Source organism: Megascapheus bottae, chromosome 1 (genome assembly GCF_031878675.1).
Source record: "Megascapheus bottae isolate mThoBot1 chromosome 1, mThoBot2.hap1, whole genome shotgun sequence".
NCBI classification, from domain to species: Eukaryota; Metazoa; Chordata; class Mammalia; order Rodentia; family Geomyidae; genus Megascapheus; species Megascapheus bottae.
The window spans coordinates 25,267,024-25,291,389 of NC_143509.1; the positions used below are offsets into that span (position 1 = coordinate 25,267,024).

The following is a 24,366-nucleotide window of genomic DNA, read 5'->3' on the forward strand; positions in this document are numbered from 1 at the left end:
TTCCTCTACCTCTTCTCTGAACTGACTTCTTGCTGTGAGATGGAGGAGTTGGGGGTGACAGACTGGCTTGGATTTATTTGAAGGTTCCAACCAATGCTTATCCCATTGAATGTTGTAGATTACTGTGCTATGTGAAAAGTTTTGAAGAAGAATGTGGGGAGGAGGTAACTGATAGAAAGAAAAACTTATTGATAATTATTTTGTGAACACATTGCCTGCAGTAGATTATATCATTAAGTCATATGGATGCACTGAGAAAGCAACTGAATTAGTCTTTTATACTTTGTTCAAACACTTTGGAAATTATATACTGTCTCTCCCACATTCTGTGGGCTACATAGGTTGGCTCTGATTCATGTGGAAGGGTCTATGCATGATGGAACTTTCCAGCTGAGTGCTTATGGCTCATACCTGTAGCCCTAGCCACTCATGGAGGCTGATACCTGTCAGTTCAAAGCCAGCTCAGGCAGACAAACTTTCATGACACCATTTTGTTACTCAGCAAAGAGCTAGAGCAGAAGACTGATTCAAGTAGTAGAGCACCAGCTGAGAACATGAAAGCTGATCAGACACAAGTTTCTAAGGTCAAGCATATGCATGGGCACTCAAGTGTACAAACACACGTGTGTACACACAGAGATGTAAATCAAATCAACAAAGCAAAGATCGTCGATTGAAGGTCATGGAGGCTGCCAGTGGCCTGCAAGACAAAAAGTATTTCTTTCATACTTTCTATGGAAGAGTCTCTGCATTCGTGCTGAGTTCTGACAATTCCCCACCATTCTATCAACATGGCTTGTTGTCACTTCCTTCCCCTCATTGGTTCTGGGAGCATTGCTTCTAGGATCTCTGTATAAGCTTCTGTATGAAGGGGCTTTTATATGACCAGCACCACACTGCACATTTGCAGCAAGCTGCCAACGTGCTAATTCTAGGCCATATGTTCTGCTGTGACCACTGTTGACTTTCATTGTAAATTTAATTTGACCAATTGAATACACAGTATAACAGGCTGTTTCTGGTCTGGGAGCCATAACAAGTCCTTGAGATTCAGGGTAGACAACACAAGTGTGACATGGCAAAGGTCCCTGAAAACAGAGACAGTGAATGTGATTTACAGCACAACACAGTGCCAGGGCTCCTTAGTTGACTAGAGGGTTTCTTCTTCTAGCGCTAAATTTGTATTCTAGAAAACATCCTCTCTCCCCCGTTGCCCTTCCAAATGGTAACTCCATCGCAAGTGTGGGTCTTCTCTTCAAGTGGTGGAAGAGAAAGAAGGATAGAAATAAGCAGGAGATGGTAGTGGAAGGAGTGATGGATCAGGGGAGACCAAGAAGCCAAGGAGAGGGGAGAGAAATGAGGAATGGCACCTTGAAATAAAAGGAAGTGATAAAACCCAGAGCCAAGCAGCGTGGAAGGAGTATATATATGAGCAGGAAAAATTGGTGGACTGTGGAATAATGATAATTTGGAAAGATGAGGCAGAAAATAAGGGGTTTCAGGGTTCCATTTCATATAGTCCAACTCCTCTCATAAGCTAACATTCTCTAGAATGTTCGGGGCGGGGGGTGGTGGTAGATACTGGAAAGGTTTTTTTGCCTTCTTGTAATCAGTAAGCCTTGTTACCAGCAGATATGCTTTGAATAAACCTTAAGGTGAATACAACCTCCCACTTCCTGTTTGGACTTTGCTAACACTTTTCTGATGCCAGTATACATTATTTGATAAGCAAATTTAAAAATAAATTCTTTAGCAAAGCTTGGGAAGGTAGGGCTGTACTGTGTTGAGGTGTAGAGTATTTTGAAGTCACCTGAAGTTGATGATGTGCAGGTATAGTGTTTTGATGTGCTTAAAGCATTGAAATTCCGATTTTTTTTCCACTTTAAATTTAGGTTGAAAATTCAGCACAAGAAAGAGAGATAATTTTTCCCTTGTCTCTGTGATGGTGTGAAATTGTTAAAAGCAACCTGCTGTTGTTTAGTTGAAGGTTTGGTTGTTTGAAATCTTCACTCACGCTGCCTTTATATACACTAAGAGAATGACACTGAAGTCTCTATGAAATGTCTGTTTGTCTTTCTATACTACTCTGACCAGCCCTATGAAAGCAACATGCACAGTGAGTGGGAAAAACTAGCTTTACCAATGATTTCTTAAGAAATCTTTCATAAGTGCTTTTATTACCTTATTTGCATCACAAACTTGCCTTGACCTATTTATTTCTATTATTTGAAAAGGCAAACTATATGGAACACAGATTCTTAAAGCCAAGAGGGTTAAGAAAAACTGTTATATTTCAAGTTCACTGAGTTCCTCAAAACTATTTAAGTGTCTTGCCAAGCACATTTTAATAAGTTCAGAAAGATTTATTTTGTGCTGGAATGTTGCTCCAAAGAACTCCACAAGGTAACAAGATGTCTTAAGAGTTCTGCTAAAAATCGTGTGTTGAGACAAAAAAAAAGGCTATTGGTGTCTCAATTATTATGACTTGTTTTTTAAGCATTCTTGACTATATTTACTACATTTATACTACTTACACCTTGGGAAGATGGCTCAAATTTGGTTACAGAGTTCTTCATTGGGAATTTGTATTTTCATCTCATTGAAGATTTTTCATGTCTGTGTGAGCATAGTGATCGCAGTTCCACTAACATATTGTGCACGTATTTCATGTATTAGTCATCGTGTTTCTTCACACACTAGTATTTCATAAAAGGAAGATTATCTTTTCAGGCAGTGGCGATCTCTACATTGTAGACTTATTACTAAGACTTCTTCCAGTTTGCCAAGTTCTGCAGTGTGTATATATGTCTGTTGGTGGCTCCTCCTCCTCCTCCCCCTCCCCCTCCCCCTCCTCCACACCCTCCTCCTCCTCCTCCTCCTACTCCCTTTGGAGCCACAGTTCCACTTAGTTTTCTGGTGGTTACTTGAGGATCAGAGTCTCATAGACTTTCTTCCCTGGGCTGACTTTGAACCATAATCCTCATATCTCAGCCTCCTGAGTAGCTACGCTAATTATTTTAAAGTAATATCAGCAGTAGGACTGGTCCCAGGGTCCTGTTTCTCAATCCTAGGAAAGGAAACTAAACTACAGTGATATGTATGTTAGTTTCTGCCTTTTTTTTCTTTTTATTTGAAAAATACTAAAAGCAAAGGGGTTACAATCATATAAGTCAGGTAAAGAGTACACTTCTTTATGGACAGTGTCACCCCTTCCTTTTGCTCTCTCCCAGATTTTCCTTCCTATCTCATCCACAAGTCGTATAATTCATTTCCAGCATAGTGCCGCAGCTACATGTCTTCACCTTTTGTCCCTCTATTTCTATGTCCCCCTTATACTCCCAAAGACATAAAAACAAACAAAAGAAGGGGAAAAAAAAGCAAAGAAGAAAAAGAATCTCATTTCCATTTTCTAGAGGTCATTTCAATAAGTATGACTTCATATGATCAGAAGCACATAGGCACTGTGCCTTTCTATTCCCGTCTTCAAGATGTCAGTACTCAATGAGGGAAGTTTTGAACTAAGAAATTAAGCCTTCCACTCTTTTTTATTTTTATTTTCTTTGTTCTTATTTTTCATTCTGAAATCCTCACCCTTCCTGTGTCCATCTCCATTCTGTATACTTGGCTTCTAAAACTAACTGTGTTCATAATCACCAACATAAGCAGACATTTTAGTGACTCACTAAGTTGTTCACTTATTCACTACTCACACATTGATTTTGGTTTTTGGAGTGAGTAAGGACATAGGGAAATGATAATTGAGAAGAATATTCCCACATTAATTTTTCTTTTAAACTCCTGGCTGTCAACCCAGGTACTTATTTTTGAAAGGAAAAGATTGTTCTTCCAAAGAATCTTTTGAAAAGACTCATAAAACTTCTTCTTTCTTTTGTTTTGAGCTTTTAATGGCCAGCCACCAGGGGCTCATGCCTATAATACTAGCTTCTCAGGATGCTGAGATCTGAGGGTTGCAGCTCAAAGCCAGCCCAAACAGAGAAGTTCATATGACTCTTATTTCTAGTTAGCCAGCACAGAGCTGTAGCTCAGAAGGAAGAACGACTAGCCTTGAATGAAGAAAGTAAAGGGCAGTGTCCAGGACCTGAGTTCAAGCCCCAGTTCCAGCACCAAAACAAGCCAAAAAAAAAATCCCTTAATGAGTCTGAAATTCTTTTAAATGTTAAATATTCTACAAGAAAAATTGCATGAAAGCTGTCAGAGGTGGGGAAGTTTTTTTCTTCCAAGGGTCCTTTGTTTGCCTATTTGTAACAGAATTCAAAGGCAATACAAACTTACTGATATAGACAGATCCTGTTTGTCCTATCATGTACCAGATGATTTTGAGGGGCCTTAGGCATCCTGCAGGGCCATGTTCCCCACCTCACTATAGATGGGGTGTGATGATTGATTTAATCTTATAGAGGAGGTATGTGGACCTCGTGGTCTTACAAGCCAGCAGGTCTCTCAAGTCCTGTTATCTGCTTTGAGTTTTTAAATAATACATTGTTTAAAAATTTCCTTTCTCACCTTTAGATGAGTATTTTGTCTAAAGTAGTACAACAAATGATCTTTATGATCTTACCTCTTCCTCTTAGCTCTTCTACTAAACTATAATTCTAGTAGGGGTAGTATGAAATATACGTGTGTGTATATATATATATACATGTATGTGTTGACATGCATGTATTATATAAACACATGATTGAATCGCTTATATATTGGCACGTGGGTGAGATAGATTCGCCAGAACTGTGCATTTCCAAAATTGTAAAATGCCCCCAAACAAAAGGTTAATGAAAATAAAGAGATGGAATACACCGAAACAAGAAAAATATGTAGAATTTTAAAAAGCCAGATGCTAGTGGCTCACACCTGTAAGCCTAGCTACTCAAGAAAAAAAATCCCTGTTCAAGGCCCATCACCATCCTTATCTCTAACTAGCAAAAAGCTGCAAGTAGAGGTGTGGTTCAGATACAAGGGCTAGTCATGATAGAGTGCTAGACTTGAGTGAAAAGCCAAGTGAGAGTGTGAGACCCTGAGTTCAAGTTGAGAGAGAGAGATTTGAGCCAGACACGAGGAACATGAGGATGAGGATGCAGCTAGATACTGCATGATTATCTGTCATGATCTTCACATCAGATACACATACCATGGAAGTCTCCATTGGGCAATGGAGAAGTCAGAGGCAAGGTTAGTCCCATGACTCTGGGTTCAAGATCAGCCAGTTTAATTGGGTAATCTACTTCTGTGGTAGGAAACTCTGGTCCTTATTGAAGGTGACACAAGCTGAGGGATGACACACTCCTTCTCTACAGTTGTTTGCCCCATCTTATTTGTGAATTTAGAGCTCCCTAAGCCTTTTAGCTTTGCCCAGGGTCTTGAGCCTTCCATTTTTGCTACTTATGTGGTTTTTCCATAAAAGGATCTATCCATCACAGTACATCCTATGCTCTGCCAACTCCTTTTGGAACCAATTTAAATGAGAAAATAAAGGACTGAGGGTGGGGGAGGGAGGGCTAGTTAAGTACGTCTGCTAAACTGTTTTACTATTAGAGAACAGTTTTGGAAACTGGAATACATTTTCCATTGAGCAAAATTTGCCTTTCCTTGTGAGCCACATTTGTGGAAATATGTTGAAATCTTCAATGTTGAGAAAATGACCTAACTACTTTTGGTATTATCCGCTGTCTAGAAAGATGATATGCTCTTCACGCTAATACATCACTGATCAGCCCACTGGAAAACCAGCATAACTTCAGATTGCAGTTCACTGGGCAGATCATGGCTCACATTGTGGGTTCTCTAGATTGAGAAGCAGATAAACTACCTACTGTAGCTTTTTTCTCAGACATTTTCTCAGATACATATTCCTGCCACTTGTGTTATGTATTCCTATCATATATGAAAATACGGGCCTGGAATATTACACTGATTATTGTATAACAAGTATTACAGCTTCCACATATCCTAAACATTTAATTAAATCTGACTTTGCCTAAATTTCTTCCATTGTTGTATTTGTTTTGCAAAGTGTTCATGTATTTGGACATTCGAACATTCTGATAGTCCTTAAATGTGTAAATGGACTTCTAATTCACAGCTAGTATCTCTAGTATAACTTTTGTCCCTTCTAGTTTATTCTCCACATACTAGCCAGGGGCATTTCTTCAAAGTACCTTCTTCTTTCCTTTTAAACCCTTTATCTAGATTTCAGTTTCTGTAACTAGGCCTGGCACCAGTGGCTCACACCCGTAATTCTAGCTACTAGGGAAGCTAAGGTCTGAGGACCCCAGTTTGAAGCCAGCCTAAACAGACAGATCCAAGAGATTCTCATCCCTAATTAACTAGCAAAAAAAAAACCTGGGAATACAGCTGTGACTCAAGTCATAAAGCATCATCCTTGAGCAAAAAAGCCAAGCAAGAGCACAGGGCCCTGACTTCAAGCCCCAGGAACATACGTGCATGCACATATACATGTCCCTGTCTGGTAGTGACTGCTGGTCTGCCTCTACAACTTCAGGGGCTCCAGCCAAATCAGCCTGAGGAACTTGAGCCTCTTTCCTAATTAGGTCTCCTAATAAAGGAGGCCTTACCTGTCTAATGACCTTCAGCCATTCTGTTCTCCCCTTGAAGAGTTTTCTTAACTCTTCCTTGGCGTGTCGAACCTCTTCCTGGCATTACCTGAGTGGTTTTGGATCACTGAAGCCATCTTAGGTTACTCCTGCTACATCTCTCTTCTTGCAGTATTTTTCTCGATTCTCACCAGCAGCTGACCTCTTCATATTCATCTGTGTGTGGTTTCTGTATTCTCTCTGGCAACATTGCCTCTCAAGTGCATCTGAAGCAGATTGGAGTAAGCAGAAGTTCAAATACAGAGCGCATCAAATGGAACTTCCAAACATCTTTTATAGATAATACAAATAGCTGCATTTACTTTTTTATGTAACAATTTTTCATTTTATAAGACTTGCTTTAAAATACAGAATTCCATTGCAGTTGGACAGTGTTACCAGATAATTTGCTGTATGTGTTTGAATGCCAGAGTTGGCTAGCACATAGAACCATCAGTATAAAAATGCTTATTTGAGGAACTGAAACACTGGATAAAAATTCACTGCTAAGCCTTATTTTATCCCACAAATGAAGGCCTTTCTTATGAATGAGGTCTTGTACCTCCTTCCTGCCAGATCCATGTGGGAAACTGTCATCACTCATCACCAACTTCTTTGTTAATAAAGACAAGCCTCTCCTGGTGCCTGTATTTAGTTTTGGTAGTCTAATATTATTTCTAATATTAGCCTTTACCCTCAGGTAAGATTTGGAGTTTTGTGGTTTTGCTTATTTAATCTTTGTTGTGCTTCATTCTGCAAATTAAAACTTCACTCAGGAAGTGCGTGTGTGTGTGTGTGTGTGTGTGTGTGTGTGTGTGTGTGTGTGTGTGTGTGTGTGTGTGAGAGAGAGATCACTTGGGCTTGCTCAGGGCCTGGACACTGTTCCTTAGCTTTTGCACTCAAGGTTGGCACTCCACCACTCCACCTTTCTACCTCCCTACCACTTTAGTTCCAGATTTTTGCTGGTTAATTGGAGATTAATTGGTCCCAATTGGCTTTGAACTGTGATCCTCAGATCTCAGCCTCCTGAGTAACAAGTGTTGCAGACTTGAATCACCAAGGCCTGACGCACGTATCGCATGTACTTTTGCCTGCCTAGTAGCAAGCATTTCAGAGAAGCTGATTCAGATATTTTTCTAAACTATTAATTTGCTTTGTATGGTTTGGGGATACTTAGCCACCAGCTCTCAGTAGTTTTGATTTTGTTAACCCTTGTAAAAACCACTTCTTTTTCTATTAGCCAGCGCCTTCTATGTTCTGAAAGGTTTCATATGCTGTTATTCTGTTACAAGATGAAAATACTCCTTTCTAATTATTGGGGCTTGCCATAAAATCTGAGCTTTTGACCATTTTGTGCTGGCCTATTGTTTCTCTGCCAGAAAGCAACCTCAATGGGTCACCATGCTCTTAGGAGCAAGTCCGTAGAGTAAATTTTAAGTCTGGGCCAGAAATAAAAATGGGGAGTCATCACCTTCCAGATAGTAACAAAGTTCAAGGCAGAGGAGGAGGTTCTGCTGGGAGAATTAGTGTTCTGAAAGCAGACCTTACTAGATCCTGAGTGTGCCAGCAGTCTGGATCAATGGGCTGGTCCCTCACCAAGGCCCTGATAATATTGTAGATGATGTAAAGTAGGTGGGTTTTTTTCATTGTCTGTTTTCCTGGTTCTGGGGCTTGGCCTCTTGGTCTGGGTACTGTCCCTAAGTTTCTTTTGCTCAAGGTGAGCACTCTGCCACTTGAATCTGAGCCCTATTTCTATCTTTTTCTGTGAATAATTGGAGTCTCAAGGACTTTCCTGCCCAGGCTGGCTTCGAACTCAGATCCTAGCCTCCTGAGTAGCTATAGTTATGAGCCACTGGTACCCAGTTAACTCTGTGATTCTTAACCCAGGATATAAGCTTGTCTCTAGCAGAAAACATGAATAGGAAGCAAATCCTATAACTCCTAATTGTCTATCATCATTTGGGTCTGCATAATCGGTGCACTTAAGCAGGGACCAGCTTTAAAAAAAATCCAACAGTTTGAACTGAAAATATAAGAGATATTAAAATGTGTTTGCTCCCAAAGCAAATGTTCACCAAACTTAAAGATGCAGGAGTTATTCCTTCTCTTCTGCTATACATATCAACATGAGAGGGGATAGGAAAAGCATTTTGATGTTTAAAAGTAATCAAATATAGTGAGTACTCTTGGTTGTGAATGAACATCTGAGGATCCATCATAAGTTTTGGGCCTTCTCTGACCAGCATCCAGAGACGCAGAGGTGGTGGGAAGTTTCCACAGGAAGACATAGCTACATTTTCGGGAATCTAAGATGAAGCAAGACATGATCTTTTTATTTTATTTCATTAATACCTAATTTATTTATTGTGTTGGCCTAGGCTTAAATTCAGAGTCTAGACACTGTTCCTTAGCTCTTTTGCTCAAGGCTAACACTCTTTTACTTGCACTACAGCTCCATTTCTGGCTTTATTTTGGTGGTTAATTGAAAGTAAGTATCTCATGGACTTTTCTGCCTGAGCTAGCTTCAAACTGTGCACCTCAGATCTTAGCCTTCTGAGTAGCCAGGATTATAGGTATGAGCTGCCAGAGTCAGTCTAATTTTTTTTTAGTTTCCATGCTGATTTTTACTTATTGTAGGAAATTTTTGTTTTTACATTTCAGAGGAATATTCTTTATTCCTCTGGGCTTTGGAGAGAGAATAAAACCTTTGAAAACCCAGGGGGATCATCTTGGAACCTACTTAATTCCTTTCTTCCCACATACTCCATCTTCTCATTTCCTTTTACTGCTATGAAAGTTAACACCTGCTGGTGAAATCAGCTTTGTGCTGCTTTCACTGGAGACTCATGTCTCAAACTCAGTCCTGGCAACCAATGTAAAATTGAAATTTGGAAGATGTCTTGATTCTCATGGACTTGTGCAAGCTGAAGCTATTATGGAGGATTAGGAGCACAGCTGGTGAGCAGCTTATAATTTCACAATCTTCACCCCAGAACTGCTCAGAACTCCTTTATTTTTTTCTCTCATTTATTTCCCTTTATCTTGTTGGAATAGAAATCCTGTTCATTTGTGATCTTTTTAGTTGTTGGAGATGATGAACATTATGTACTAGGTTTTTTTTACTGGGATGGCCTCACCTCCAGTTCCTACCCAGAATTTTAAATTAGAAACCAACTATTTTAATAACTAACTAAACAGAGGCACAACAAAATAAACACAGAAAAAGGCTTCTGTTTCACTCAAAACGTAGAAATGGTTTGGAAGTTTAAATGATGAAGACTAGTTCACAGTGATTGCAACTGGGCAGTTCAACTTTTTGTTGAAAACCCTGGAACCCACCCATTTCTCCAGCTTTTTCTTTATGTCCAGTTCTACAAGTAATTCCTGATCTGTGTATACAATTCACCTAGCCATGCCTTCTTTAGTGGCTCTGCTTCCAGTTACATTCCTCACCCCCACCCCCAAATCTGCGCTCCAGGATTTCCTTTCTTCTGGCTTATAATATATATTATGTATAATTTGTAATATATATGTATAATTTGTTATACACACACATACACACACACGCACACATGCACACGCACATGCACATGTATAGGCCAGAGAAGAAAATTCTTCTCAGTGACTGTTAAAAAGGTCCAATTAGGTATGCCCATTCAGCTTACTTAATTACTTATACTTTAATGACTATTGATTTAAAAGGAGGGAGAATAAAATTAGGGTCCCTTACTCTGTTTAACAAGTCCTTATCCTTCCTGAAGAACTCAGAGAAATGGCTACTAAATGTGTGCAAATGTAGGGAAACAGAGTCAGAAGCCAGCTGAGCAGTATGGATGAACTCTGTACTAGCTGCTTAAAACACAGAGATATTTCAGGTGAAGCAACTTAGTAAATAGCTGTAGGTTACTGGCCAACAAAAGCTCTGTTCTTTTGGAATCAGTATGTGCTTTTTCTCCAAAAGCCACAACCAGCTGCAGGAAGATTCCAACATGTTTAGTTTAGTTTTGTTTTGTTTTGTTTGTACCAGTACTAGTGCCAGTACTAAGGCTTGAACTTAGGGCCTGGACACTGGGCTGTGTCATTTATACTTTTCACTCAAGGCTGGTACTTTACTACACTTGACTTTTTTCTTTGGTGGTTAATTGGAAATTAAAGGTTTTTCCTACATGGACTGGTTTTGAATCATAGTCCTCAGATGTCAACATCCTGAGTATCTAGGATTACAGCTACTGGTAACCATCTTTCTAACATATGCTTCAAAAGTAATTATTGTCTGGTACTCAGTGTTCTGGCTTGAAACCATCACGGTCTTAGGGCTTTCTCAAGGCTAGTGCTCTACCACTTGAGCCACAACACTACTTCTGGCTTTTTCTATGTATGTGATACCAAGGAGTTGAACTCAGGTCTTTGTGCATGCTAGGCAAGCACTATATCACTATGCCAAACTCCTGGCCCCAGTGCTGTATTTTTATACGTGTGTGTGTGTGTGTGTGTGTGTGTGTGTGTGTGTGTGTGTGTATAGGGGGGCAGTACTGTGTTGCCAATACATAGGCCTAAAGCAGTCTGAAGAATTACCGTAGGAAGTGTTCTTTTCTTAGATCAGCTTGTGAAGTAAATTTTGGTAGCTTCTCTTTGGAATTCCAAATTGAGCATCTGTAACTGAATGTGCAATGGAAACAGTAGTATAGATTGTTATTTAGCTTCTGGTATAATTATTTTGTACTGAAACAAGGAGTCTAGCAATCTCATTGCTGATTAAATTGTCTCTCTAAAGTAAAATTGTTTTACCTACCATGGTGCCTCCCACATAGCCAAGGTGACAGGTATGAACCTGTTTTCTAGTTTCTAAACCTTATAATTGGATTTTTTTTTTTAGGGTAACACTAGTGTCATTCTGAGAGCGTGGGACAGTATACATTCAGAGGACCCTTTTAAAGTCTATACCATATATTGAATAAGAATAGCCCTTTGGAAAATAGAGATCCAGCCATCAACATGGCCCACCCAAGATGAACTCTTTTATACAGGAAGCACAAGTGCCTAACTTCTACATAATTTAATTTTATGATACACTTAGAATGAGACAGAACAAATTTCATATATATAATTTTGGCATAGAATAGAGGATTGCAAACAAGACTTCTTTAACAGTAACCTTGGATGTGTGTGAGGGGGGTCTTGGTCACATACATGTTGGAGAAAAATATGGAAGATTTTATGAGCCAGGGCTCTGGCTCACAGAGTGGACCCCACTGGTGAAACCAGTATCTTGGCTGGGATCGTCTCAGGGATAGTCCTGATGAGGGCTGAGTATCTTTGTTTTAGTTCATTTCTCAGATCAATGCATTTAAAAGATGGCCCATTTTCTTTTCTGGACTGGAGCAGATGGTGCCGTCTGTTTTGATCATCTTTTTCAAAAGTAAAATGTTGATTTGGAAGAACAAGGAATAAACCATAATTAGATTAAATTAAGAGCAGAAATTACACAATCCAAGATGAGCCAAATATGTTTGATGGTTTTGACTTGAAGTTTACTGTAGTTCATATCTGAGTTTCTGTAGTTCTAATTTGGTGTATTTTGAGATGGTGCTTTATGATGTCTTCTGGGATAATGGTTTGGTTTTACTTCATTTTCTTTCTACTTGTAGCCCCATTTAAATAAGAAAATTTCTGGGCAAGAGTAGCTTTTGAAACATCTAAAATAGGGCTGGGAGTGTGGCCTAGTGGTAGAGTGCTTGCCTAGCATGCATGAAACTCTGGGCTCGATTCCTGGGTACCACATACACAGAAGAAATATAAAAAGCTGGAACAGGTGTAGTGGCTCAAGTTTTAGGGAGCTAGCCGTGAGAAAGCTCAAGGATAATGCCCAGGCCCTGAATTGAAGCTCCAGGACAGGGGAAAAAAATCCAAAATAGCTAGATAAATTTCTGTTATAAACAGATTTCCCTTTAGACTAGGTACATTTTCCATTTTCTTACTCTTTAGCCACGTACCATTAAACCAAAACACTTAGCAGGTAACAAGTGTCACAATCAGGCGCACGTAGGAGGGGACCTAGGGGGATAGGATTCTCTTGGCTACACTTGAGACAAACTTAACTTTTCACAAAGTGGTCATGATAATGGGGGATTCTACATTTTAGCACATCGAATACAAAAATAATGTGAATTCATGGATACTTTTAAAAAGTGAGATGACAAATTGACAGGTTTATAATGCTACAACTTCTAATGTAATGTTCCAGCAAAGATTGCTTTCTCCTAGCTATTTGTTAAAAGGGTAAAGTACTCCAACTGTAGAGGAAGCTGTTATGTAGCTCCTCAAGCAGCGGATTCAAAATGAGTATTGCTAAATGGTTCAAACCACAGGGCAGTTTCCCCTGTCATAGGACAGGAGGTACAAAGTTACGTAATTCTTGCCAAAGGATTTCAGCCTGTATCTAATCATGAGGAAACAGTCACACAGTTTTGATAGAGATGTGTTTTATAAGAAGACTGGACTCTGCCAGAGCCATCATCTATATCAAAACCAAAAGCATAAAGAATTTTTGGTCTAGATTAATAAAACAATGAAATTTGTCAAATAATACCACCTTCAATCTCTTGAGGGGAAAAATACTAAAAATGTTACTTGAAAAATGTGGAAACTTTTAAATATGGATTATAGATTTGATTTTATCCATTTGTGTTCTTTTAGTTGTAATAAGGGAGGGAGGAACACAGAAATATTGATTTGTTAACAGTCGGTTAATCCAAATAGTTGTTTGCTTAGTATAGCTTAGGTTACTATAACAACATATCATAATCCTAATGGTTTAGACAATAAATATTTATTAGTTACACTTTTGAAGACTGAAAAGTCCTCAATCAAAGTATAGGTAGATTTAGTGTCAGGTAAGGGTCTGTGTTCTGATTCAGAGAGCATAACTTCTCATGATCTTAATTGACTGAAAAAACTTGCAGGCTTTTTCTCAAGAATTTTTTGGGGGGATCGGTTGTGGGGCATGAACTGTGGGCCTGAGCACTGTCCCTGAGCTCTTCAGCTCAAGGCTAGCATTCTACCGCTTGAGCCACAGCACCACTTCTGGTGTTCTGGGGTTAAATGAAGGTAAGAGTTTCATGGACTTTCATTCCTGAACTGGCTTTGAAACACTGTCCTCAGATCTCAGCCTCCTGAGTAGCTAGGATTTCAGGTGTGAGCCGCTGGTGCCTGGCTGCAGTTTTTTAAAATTACTATCTTCAAACAGTTGTACAAAGGAGTTGCCATTAATAAAGCAGTTTAGAAATAGAATATGTCTTGGTCAGTGTCACCCCTTTAAACATTCTCACCCAACCTTCCCTTATCCATTCCTATGTTAAGAGAAGTTAAACAGGCCCAGAGAGACAAAATATAAATATTTTCCCTTACATGTGGAAGCTGATTTAGCTTAAAAACTTGTATAAGTTAAGGGGCTAGGAGGTAGCCTAGTGGCAGAGTGCTGGCCTAGCATGCGTGAAGCCCTGGGTTCGATTCCTCCATATGACATACACAGAAAAAGCTGGAAGTGGTGCTGTGGCTCAAGTGGTCAAGCCCTAGCCTTGAGCAAAACGTGTCCAAGGACAGTGCCTAAGCCCCAAGTTCAAGGCCCAGGACTGGCCCCCCCCCAAAAAAAAAAATCTTGAGAAAGCCTACAAGTACAGCTGGTATGAAAGCTTGTACAAATGTATACTATACTGAAATAGATTCAAGGGAAGATCTCAAATAGTGTAATTCCTTAGAAACTCAAAATCAAAATTCAGCAAAATAAAATACCAGAAAGTAGCTACTGGAAAGGAGTGGGGTGGAATCAAAGGCAATGAAGAGGAGAAGATGGGGGAATTATAGACAACAATCCAATATATCCCCTAGGAGATCAACTTTTTTATTGTAATTAATAGTAGGGTTACATTATATTCGTAAGATAGAAGGTGCATGACTTCACATACATTGATACCCTTTCTCATGTCTTGGTCCCCATTTCCCTCCCCCACCCCAGCCCTCATCTAGATCAAGACTTTTTTAAGGACATGAATCCTGTGGGTGAAGGCTCCATCCTTATGACTTCATCTAATCTCAGTTCCTTCCCAACACCATTCCATCAAAAAATAGTTTCAACATAGGAAACTATGTGTACCAGCTTTGGTAGTGCTAAAAAGCTTATCTGTAGGTCTACTTCAGAATACATATACTTATAAATTAATCCATTTTGTATAACATTTGCATTTACAGATTCTCTGAAAATAAATGGGAATATCTGTCAAATTTAGAACCATGATACCCTATGGATGACAGAATACATGGCTACTGTCACCCATAAACATTTATTGCCTGGTGACTAGAGCCATTTGTATGTGCCCCTTACTGATTTCCTGAGTGGGAGAAGTTGTGTAATGTGGTTATGACCTTTCCATATTCCAGAACTGTAATGAGATGCCTAGTGTATGACATTAACTCTGGGTCTCATTCTTTCATAAGCTGATGTTCTGAGCTCTTGGGATAGTCTGAATGTCCATCTCCAAAAAGCTTAGCCATACAAAGACATTTTTAAGGATACTAGTATAGAAAGGGATCAAAACTTGCTGAATAGGTAGGTGGTAGAAATACTAAAATTTTCATTCATTTGCATCGTCTTAAAGTACAGTGCTCAGTGGATGCTTCTTGACGGTCCTCATACTTCTGAAAAAAATACTCAGTAAGCTACTTGGAAAATTTTCAATGTGGCATGCCAAGATTTAATGCATCGACATATAGTGGAAACTTTTGTAGATGGCAGTGCATAAACTTTAATTACCTTTTAGGGTTTTCTATCCTGTGATTAGCAAAACTGCTTTCGTGGTCACACCCAGGGAGGGCGCCAGCCTCCCTAGGTAGTCATGGATTTGAGCCTTCCCTCAAAATAAAGCAACTATATCTGGCCTAGCTTTGCTTTCTATTAAGCTGTTCAGATATGAAGGGTGAAAGAAAAGTGATGGCTGGTGTTTGAGACGGGCTCACCAAACAGCCATGTCTACTTAATTCTTCATTCATTTTTGTGGAATGTATTAGTTGCTTCTTTCTACTTCTGTGCACATATCTGATTTTGCCTTCTTTGAAATAGTAAATACAGAATTAGACAGAAATGTAAATATTAGGCAGAATCTTAATATAGTTGACCTCAAAGATGGTGTTTGAAAGACAAATCTTCAGTTAATAGAGAAATCACAAAATGTATTCCAACTTAGTACCTCTGGGTTTCTTATTGCTTAAAGGGGCAGCACAGCCTTTGCCCGAGGGGGCCCATCTGCCCTTGTTCTGGTAGAACTTTAGGTCAAAGCATGAGCCAAGAAAGAAAAAGTCATTTTTTAATGGAATTCCAGAAAAAGCCACACAAGCTGAGAGGAAATAAGCCCTGGTTGTCCCATTTGCATTCTCTGGCCATCCTCCTTGTCCAGCTGAGCATTCCACCTGCAAAAGGAATTCATCTCTCCTTTCCCTCGGGTTCCAGAATGTATTTGGAACCCAAGCCACCTTACAACTACTTTTGTAGACTGGAATGCAGCTTCATACAACATAGCCATACAACCTGCCAGCTACGTTCTTCTGCAGTGTTCACAGCTTAGTATTCCCAAGGATAGCTTTCAGCACTTCAGATAGATTAATCACTTGAAGGCCAGCTGAATAGTAAGATGCTTATTTTTGTTGTGTGGTTGGAGAGAGTATAGGAAGAATGGGGTTGCTGGGATTTGAACTCAATAACCCCAGGCCTGCTAGGATGGTAGCATAATGCACAACGCTGCCTTGCCTCTAGCTCTATTTTTAGATCACTCTTCCTGCCGAGGAGTGGACTTGAGCTGAATTCAACCTCCCTTGGTTAGCCTACCTCAAGTGTGGTATGACAATCACTATGTTTACATATGGATTTTTAAGGGGTCTTGTGAACTTTTCTGCCCAGGCCAGCCTTGAACTGTTAAGTAGTTAAGACTTGCAGGTATCAGCCACCACCTAGCTATATTGGTATTTTTGATCAAGGTTTTTGATCTCTGGAGATATTTCTAAGTTATTTACCTTTGAGGGATTGTTTGTATAACAAGTTGTGCAAATATTTTTATTTTGGTCTATTTTAGATGTCTTTAGTGTTTAATTAAGAGCATTACCTGTAGGATCATAATCACTAAGTAGAAGAACATTGTTAGGTAATCAGTGCTATTCTTGTATGCATTTACTGATTCCCTAGTTTTCTGTTAACATAGGAAGAGAAGCAAATAAAAAGCTGACAGCAGCCAATTATTTTTCCCAACAGAAACGCGTCTACAAAACACTCTTATCTTTCCCAGGTCATTCTGATAGACATTAATAGACTTACCTAGGTAGCTAGTTTGTCTTTATTGTTGAACACTTTTTCAACCAAAAGTGGGTTTTTTCTGTTCACTTATTTCTTTCATCCATTGACTGTTATCCCCACCCCACCCCCACACACACCCACACCCATACCCTGGGTGTGGCCAGACTGCATATTTTCAATCCCTCAGGTGTTTTGTTTTGTAGATTTGTTCAAGAGAGCAGTTCTGTCAGGCCATTGGCTAGTCTGGAGATACCATATGATGTTATGGTAGGAGTATCTTGCCCACGAGCCTGGGGATGTGAATTAGAAAGGGTCAGAGGGAATGTCATATCACTGGAATGAAAGCACTCTCACAGTCCTGAATCCATTCTATAGCTAGCAGCTAATGGGCAGCTCTGCTGCTTTGCTAAAAAGGAAAAAATGTGAAACCAACCAAAGAAGAGACTTGTGTTTATAAAAGGGGATATTTTAATGAGTTTAGACCTTACAGTTATTCAAACAGTCTGAACTTACACTTCTTTTTGGAGCAACTATGAAAACCATTATTTATGGAAAGTTTAGATTTCACATGACACATCTTCTTTCTATGTGTGTGGTTTTGGAGTTGGGCTCCCCCCCCCCCAGCCCCCGTATTTGCTTTGCTTGTGTATTTTTATTTTTACCTTCCCCTTGCTTTGTTTTCATGGTAGGAGCTTTGTTTTGAGAGGAGGAAAGACTTGAATCTCTGAGCTGAGCCCCACTTTCCTCTTTCTTGACATTTCTAAATGGGTTGTTTCTTGGTTCATTGAGTGTTTTCATACTTTTATTAAATGTCCCACCTCTAGAGGGGGCCTATCCCTGCAAAACAGCATATGCCTTCTCTAGAGCCTCTTATCCCACATTTACCAATGAGCTAGACTCCTTGGCAGGAAAGTGCTTCTTTCCTTCTCTCCCACTCTCCCTTCCTCCTTTTCTTCTGTTCTTTCTTCCTCCCCCCCCCCCCCACCATCTGTCTACTAAGGATTTGCTCTCACATTTCAGTGCATGAGTACAATGCATTTTGACCAGTGTCCCTCTCATAATTCATGATTCTCCCATCTCTCCTGACCCCATCCCATCCCCAGGTTGCCAGGCCATTTTCACATATGTACTTTGAATATCATGACTTTTTTTTTTTCTCTGAAGGCCAGCTTCGTATGCATCTAACCAGCCAGCTGCCAACAAAATTGAAGCTGAGAGAAGAATGATTTTTTTCTCTGTTTGCTTACTCCATAGCAGCTTCAACATGAGGAGAAAGAAATATGAAGTTGTTTTTCAAGATTGGCTTATAAACTTAATGGGCTTGCTGTACACCAGAGGGAATCCATTCTGTGGGGGAAGCCCTGCTAATGCTGAAAGAGCCTTGCACTAGTGCCTTACATTTTTGTCCCTAAGCTAGGACATCTCTGTTCAGTTGGCACAGGCAAAATTCTTTAGGAAAGAGGGAACTGTCCTAAAGCGAATCTCTACTATGCTAATTTCTCTTGTTGTTTTTTTTTTTTCTTTTTTGGGGGGTGGGCAGGGGGAGAGGGGATAAGCTGTTCTTCCTTTTTTATTTTTGGCCCACTCGGGGGGGTGTGTGTGTGTGTGTGTGTGTGTGTGTGTGTGTGTGTGTGTGTGTGTGAGAGAGAGAGAGAGGGAGGGAGGGAGGGAGAGAAGGAGGGAGGGAGAGGATATGTGTATGCTTACAAACAGGATTATGGCTACTCTATTATAATCTCCATCCATGGAGGCAAGTTCCAAAGCTACTTATTTCATCAAAAGGTGATCATTGATTGACTATGCCTGGTGTTAGAGGGATCAGAGACTCAGTTAACTTATAGTTTAGGTGGTAGAGTTAGGAATTTCCACATTTTCATACCAGACACTTAGTTTGCATGTAAGAACTTTTTACATGTTACTTACTGTAACTTTCTCTTTAGGTCAGTTAAACAGATTTTATTTCACTCTTGGTTGTCCAAAGGATTTATTTCCTTTTTAACCCTCTTAACTTATGGAAAGAACACAAATGTAAAAGCATTAAATAAATATGGTGCAAATGTGTATGCCTCTTTGCCTCTTCAATTTTTGTAAGCAGATCCTTGAGAAAAGCCGGAATTCCTGCCTAGTGCTCAGTGTGCCCTGACCCAGCAGTGCTGGTCTGCTCAGAACCATGTGTTTATTTGAACAGTCAAATAAGTAGAGACTCATACCACTTTTGCTTATTCTCCCTTTAAAAACAAGAATAGGCACTCTTCCAGAGCCTTTGCTCTATACACTTGGTGATTTTTTTAATAAAAAAAAAAACAAAATTGAAAACCAATGCAAACCCCTTTTAGGGACATAGAGAATCTCTTCAGTGCTGCCTTCTCTTCCTCTCTCTTCTTAGTGACACCAGAATATCAATCATATCTCTCTCTCTCTCTCTCTCTCTCTCTCTCTCTCTCTCTCTCTCTCTCTCTCTCTCACACACACACACACACACACACACACACACACACACACACACACACACACACCCTTTCTCCTTTATAACTTCCAGATGTCTGTTAACTCATTAGGATATAGTCCAAGTTTCTACTTGCTTTGGGACTATTTATTAGACGTGTAGCCCTGGGGAAATCACATCTGCTCGGAGTTCTATTTTCCTCCTTCAAGTGTTAATCAGTGGAATAGGGCCTTCAGGCCTAACCCCTGCTGGAGAAAGGAGCAGTATATGTCCATCTTAGAACAAATGCGTGTTCCTTAACCAGCATACACCTGAGTGCTCAGAACACACCAGCTCTTGTCATTGTCATCAAAACCAGAGGGACAAGGAAAATCTCGACCTCTTCTTGGAAGTTATTTTGCCCAAACATCTGTCACTTGTATTTCTGACTCCTGTCAGGAGATCGTTGTATTTGGATTGGGGCATAGCCATTCCTCTTGTTATTTGGACATGCAGGCAACGTGGGAGGGGAAGCTACAGGTTTTCTGGAACGTAGCATGCTCCTTACCTCTTCATTCTTTCACACATTATATTGAATACATAATCCTGGGGATTCTTACTTGTAGATCTTTTAATTCTTTTTTTTTTTATGCTGGTACTGGGGTTTGAACTCATTCCTTCAGCTTTTGCATTCAATGCTGCAGCTCTATCACTTGAGCCATACTTGCACTTCTGGCTTTTTGCTGATTAATGGGTGGTAAGAATCTCATGGAAATTGTTGCCTGAGGTGGCTTTGAACTTGAATCCTCAGATCTCAGACTGCTGAGTAGCTAGGATTATAAGTCTGAACCATCAGCATTAGCAGAAACTCTTCTTTTTAACAACTGAACCAGGTTAAAGTTGCCAGTGGTGCGAAATCAAAGTGTTGGTTATTTTTAATACAGAGGTTGCCAATTCAAGTGTTGGTTACAGCCCTGGGCTTGTGCTGGGGACCTTGGGAAATGGTGAGTGAGATATGAATGCAACTCAGCACCCTCAGAACACCCCACAGCCTGGCTCCTGTGGACCACACGTGAGCATGCCCAGGATATTTTGAACGGATTGTGAAAACAAAACCAAGGACACATAACAGACCTAATGGTGGGATTTATTTGGTGTGTGAGTGTGTGTGTATGTATGCACATATGTGCACACATTGGTAGTAGGGCTTGAACTTATTCACTCAAGGCTAGCACTTTACCATTGGAGCCACATTCCACTTCTAGTTAATTGGAGATAAGAATCTCACAGACTTTTCTGCCCAGACTGTAAGAATCTCACAGACTTTTCTGCCCAGACTGGCTTTGAGTTGTGATCCTCAGATTTCAGACTGCTGAGCAACTAGAATTATAAGCATGAACCACTGGTGTCATTTCACAGTTTTTCTTAAGTTCCTGATTCAAACTCCAGATAAGATTTTGTCCTATCATTAAAACACTCAGCTCTTATCAAATATAAAAATTGCAACCACACGCACACAGGTACACACACACACACACACACACACACACACACACACACACACACCCCAAATTACATAAATGAACTCATAGTCCTCCATGCCCTGACCGCTGTCTTCACCGTCATCTCTTCGTTAGCCTCTGCTTACAGCTCTGTTGGTCTTTCTGTCTACACTGTTATGGACTCTTTTGGGGGTGGGGGGGTGGGAGGGCAATCCTGGGCTTGAGCTCAGGGCCTGAGCACTGTCCCTGGACTTACTCAAGGTTAGAGCTCTACCACTTGAGCCTCAGCACCACTTCTGGCTTTTTTCTATGTATGTGGTACTGAGGAATCGAACCCAAGTGCGTGCTAGACAAGCATTCTACCACTAGCCCAAACTCCCTACTCCTATTGTGGACTCTTTTGATGCCTTGTTGTTTTATTAAGTGGAACTCTTGTTAATCCTTAATATTGTGAACACTTACAACAGTCCACTGGTGATTTTTCACAACTACAGTGAAAACTTCTCTTAGCTCAAAGACATTCCCATTCTTGACTTTCCTTATCAGGATTTTAATACCAGAATTTTTTGGTAAAAGGTAACGAACTTAACCTAATTGCCTTAGGTTAGGTCTTAGGGAAAGGAAGTCAACCTTATTGCTTTCTAATGATACTGTTTTTCCTGTCTTCTTTTTCCTTTGTTGCAATGCAGAATATGAGTTGGAAGTAAAGAAGGTTCAAGATATTCTTTCCGGAATAGAGAAACCACAGGTATGTCTTCTGAATTTCTCAACACAAAAGATACTTTATTTCAAGTGTGTGTGTGTGTGTATGTGTGTGTGTGTGTGTTCTTTTTTCCTCACACAGTAAGTAAGCAAAAGGACCATTTCCCATCGAAGATTATTTATAAACTGTGCAGTCTCCATCAGTTATTAATGGCACATGAAAATATAGAAGAAGGGTATTCTGTGCTGAAATGCTTTCTTTATTTAGGATCCTGGATACAGTTGGATATTCTCTCACCTTCCAAGGATACATTTTTTTAAAAATTTTCTTAAGTCTACAGAGCAGTTTTCCTTTTACCTGGGTAAATGTAGCAACAATAGCTTTATAAAACCTCAAAAATTTGGAATGTGTTTTCCAGGTAAATCCTAAGGGGAAAAAGATATCTAAATATTAGCTGAGATACATAAACTCACAACATTGGGCTCAGCAAAAAGGAAAATGCTGTTAAGAGTATTGATATTGTTTGGTGGTCAGTTGGATTTTACCAGGTGCTTTGAAAGTCAAGTGAAGATTTCAGAATGTTGATTCCACCTTTCATCTGAAATGGAGAGAGCCAGTATTCTCTGGAATGTTCTCTAGCTGAGTTGTACCCTTGATTCTTCATGTGTTTCTAATACTGAGGCTTTCTAACCAGAGTCCAGCCATGCCTCAGGGTGCATAGTTGAGCTTGACTAAACGTAAAAGCCGGGGTGTGTTCTGACGGTCTCAAGGCGGGGCATGTTTGGGAAGGAATGAGACCTTGTGGAGCTAAAGGTTCTGAGCTTACTTTGGGAAAGCATGGGCTTCCACTAAGGACTAAACAAAGATGTTCAGTAATCAGGGCCACATTTTCAAAATGCTCAGAAAGCAGATGAGTTAGAGCAAGAAATATTATTAGTAATCTTCTCCTGTGGTCCTCACAAAGGTTCTGGGGGTCAGAATTTGGGGGATGACATCAGGAGGGGCAAGTATGAGAGCCATTCTAGAGATGATTCTGGAAGGTGTTAGAGATACTGGATGTCATGGCTTCCAGTTTCAAACGTGTCCTGTAACACCCCCCACACTTCCTTCCCTATGACTGTCCATGTCCTCGTAGCCTCTAGTACTAAATCCAGATGTACGGGGCACAATGTCTGCATGCATCTTCCATGGTCTCCAATATTATTTGTTCCCATCTTTCCCGAGTAATCTGTAGCCCTCTAAGTAAAGTTCATCTCTAGTTGTTTTTTGTTTCGTGCTGTATCTTGGACGTAAGCACTCTCCATGGGCTTTTATGTTCAAAGCATAGCATTCCACCAGTAAATTCACAGTTCCACTTCTGGCTTTCTGCTGGTTCAGTCTCACAGACTTGTTCTGTCCCAGCTGGCTTTGAATCAAGATGCTCAGGCCTGTTCCTCTTGAGTAGCTAGAATTCCAGGCGCCAGTGCCTTCTAGTTCCCTTTTGTGGTTTCAGCACCATGCTTAGTCATGTTGAGCTTGTTTCGTAAGGGTCATGAGCAGCCACAGAGGAGAGGAGGACCATGGCCATAGGAATGACTGCTAATGGATGGCAGGGCTGGGGCAGAAAGTAGAGCATAGGAAGAAACACAAAAAGGCTTGAGGACAGAATCATCAAGAAAGCACATCATTTGTAAGACGGCAAGAAGAAGGAAACTCCATAAGGAAAACAAAGGAAGCAAAGTCAGGAAGCCAGGTAATAGCACCCTGGATACCCTTCCTCACAGTGCTTCCTCACCCTACTTCAGCGCTACATGCCAACATGGCGCACACAGGTACACAGGCATTTCTCCTCAAGTCTTCACAAACAAGTGGCACAGGCTCCATTTCTGAGACACTAGTAAGATAAAAGCAATATTTTCTTTCAGTGGTCCTGTTCCCTCACTCAGCATCATCTTGAGAGCAGGGCAGATAGAAAGACTTGGTACATAGCTCTGATAGAAGGTAACATATGGTAAGATTGTCACCTGAAAACTTTGATTTATATTACTTGGAAACTATTGTTTGGCCAAACAAAGAGATGGATTCAGGTGGAGCCCAACCCAAGCTAACCCGGCAGCAATGTTCCCATCATGGAAGAGTGAAAATACTGGTGGTTTGCTACATAACTAAAGATTTTCACTGGGTTCTGACAAGTCAGCTTCCTGCCCCAAATTTCCAAAATGGTTTGGGAGGTTAGACATTGAGGCAAAACGTGGCATTTCAATAGGAGCAATGGTTTGGTTAGGTAGAAATAATAGTGAGTCTACCGGAGATCTTTTAAAATCTTACGTTTAAAATAAGCAAGTTATCCCTACTGAATATGTCAGTTTATGAGTACAGTGCATCCCTCCCATGTCTCTCCCCATCTCTCCTAACCCCACCTTCCCCTCAGTTTACCTTGTTCCATTTTCTCATATGTCCATTGAATATGTGAACTACTAAGAATATTCATTAGTCTTGTTGCATAAGCAACATGTTACCTAGGGTTACAGGTGATGAGCTGAAAAACTTGTAGATGAGGATAAAGAAGTCTTAGGGATCAGCATCATGCTTCTTTTAATACTGAGTGTTGGGCTTACAGCTTACCTTGATATAAATGAAGTCACCTGATTGGAAGTCATTGTGTGCTGGGACCCAGTTGCTTCTCAGCATGTGTGAGCTGACACAAGCTTCCTGCTTGTGTCAGGTGGATGGCAGTGTAGATGTAGCCAAGATATACCCACTGAAGACATCCATGAAAGTGAAGGATTTATGAGCGCTGTGCTAATTAA

The 24,366-nt window shown here is 40.2% G+C and overlaps 1 protein-coding gene across 1 annotated transcript in view; it reads left to right on the plus strand.

Annotated features, from left to right (window-relative positions):
* Positions 1-24,366, plus strand: part of Fndc3b (fibronectin type III domain containing 3B) — a 273,184-nt gene that overhangs the window by 162,424 nt on the left and 86,394 nt on the right. Inside the window, exon 7 of the mRNA XM_090338767.1 lies at positions 21,564-21,622. Within this exon, the coding sequence (XP_090194893.1) occupies positions 21,564-21,622 (59 nt within the window). The remainder of the gene's footprint in view (positions 1-21,563; positions 21,623-24,366) is intronic.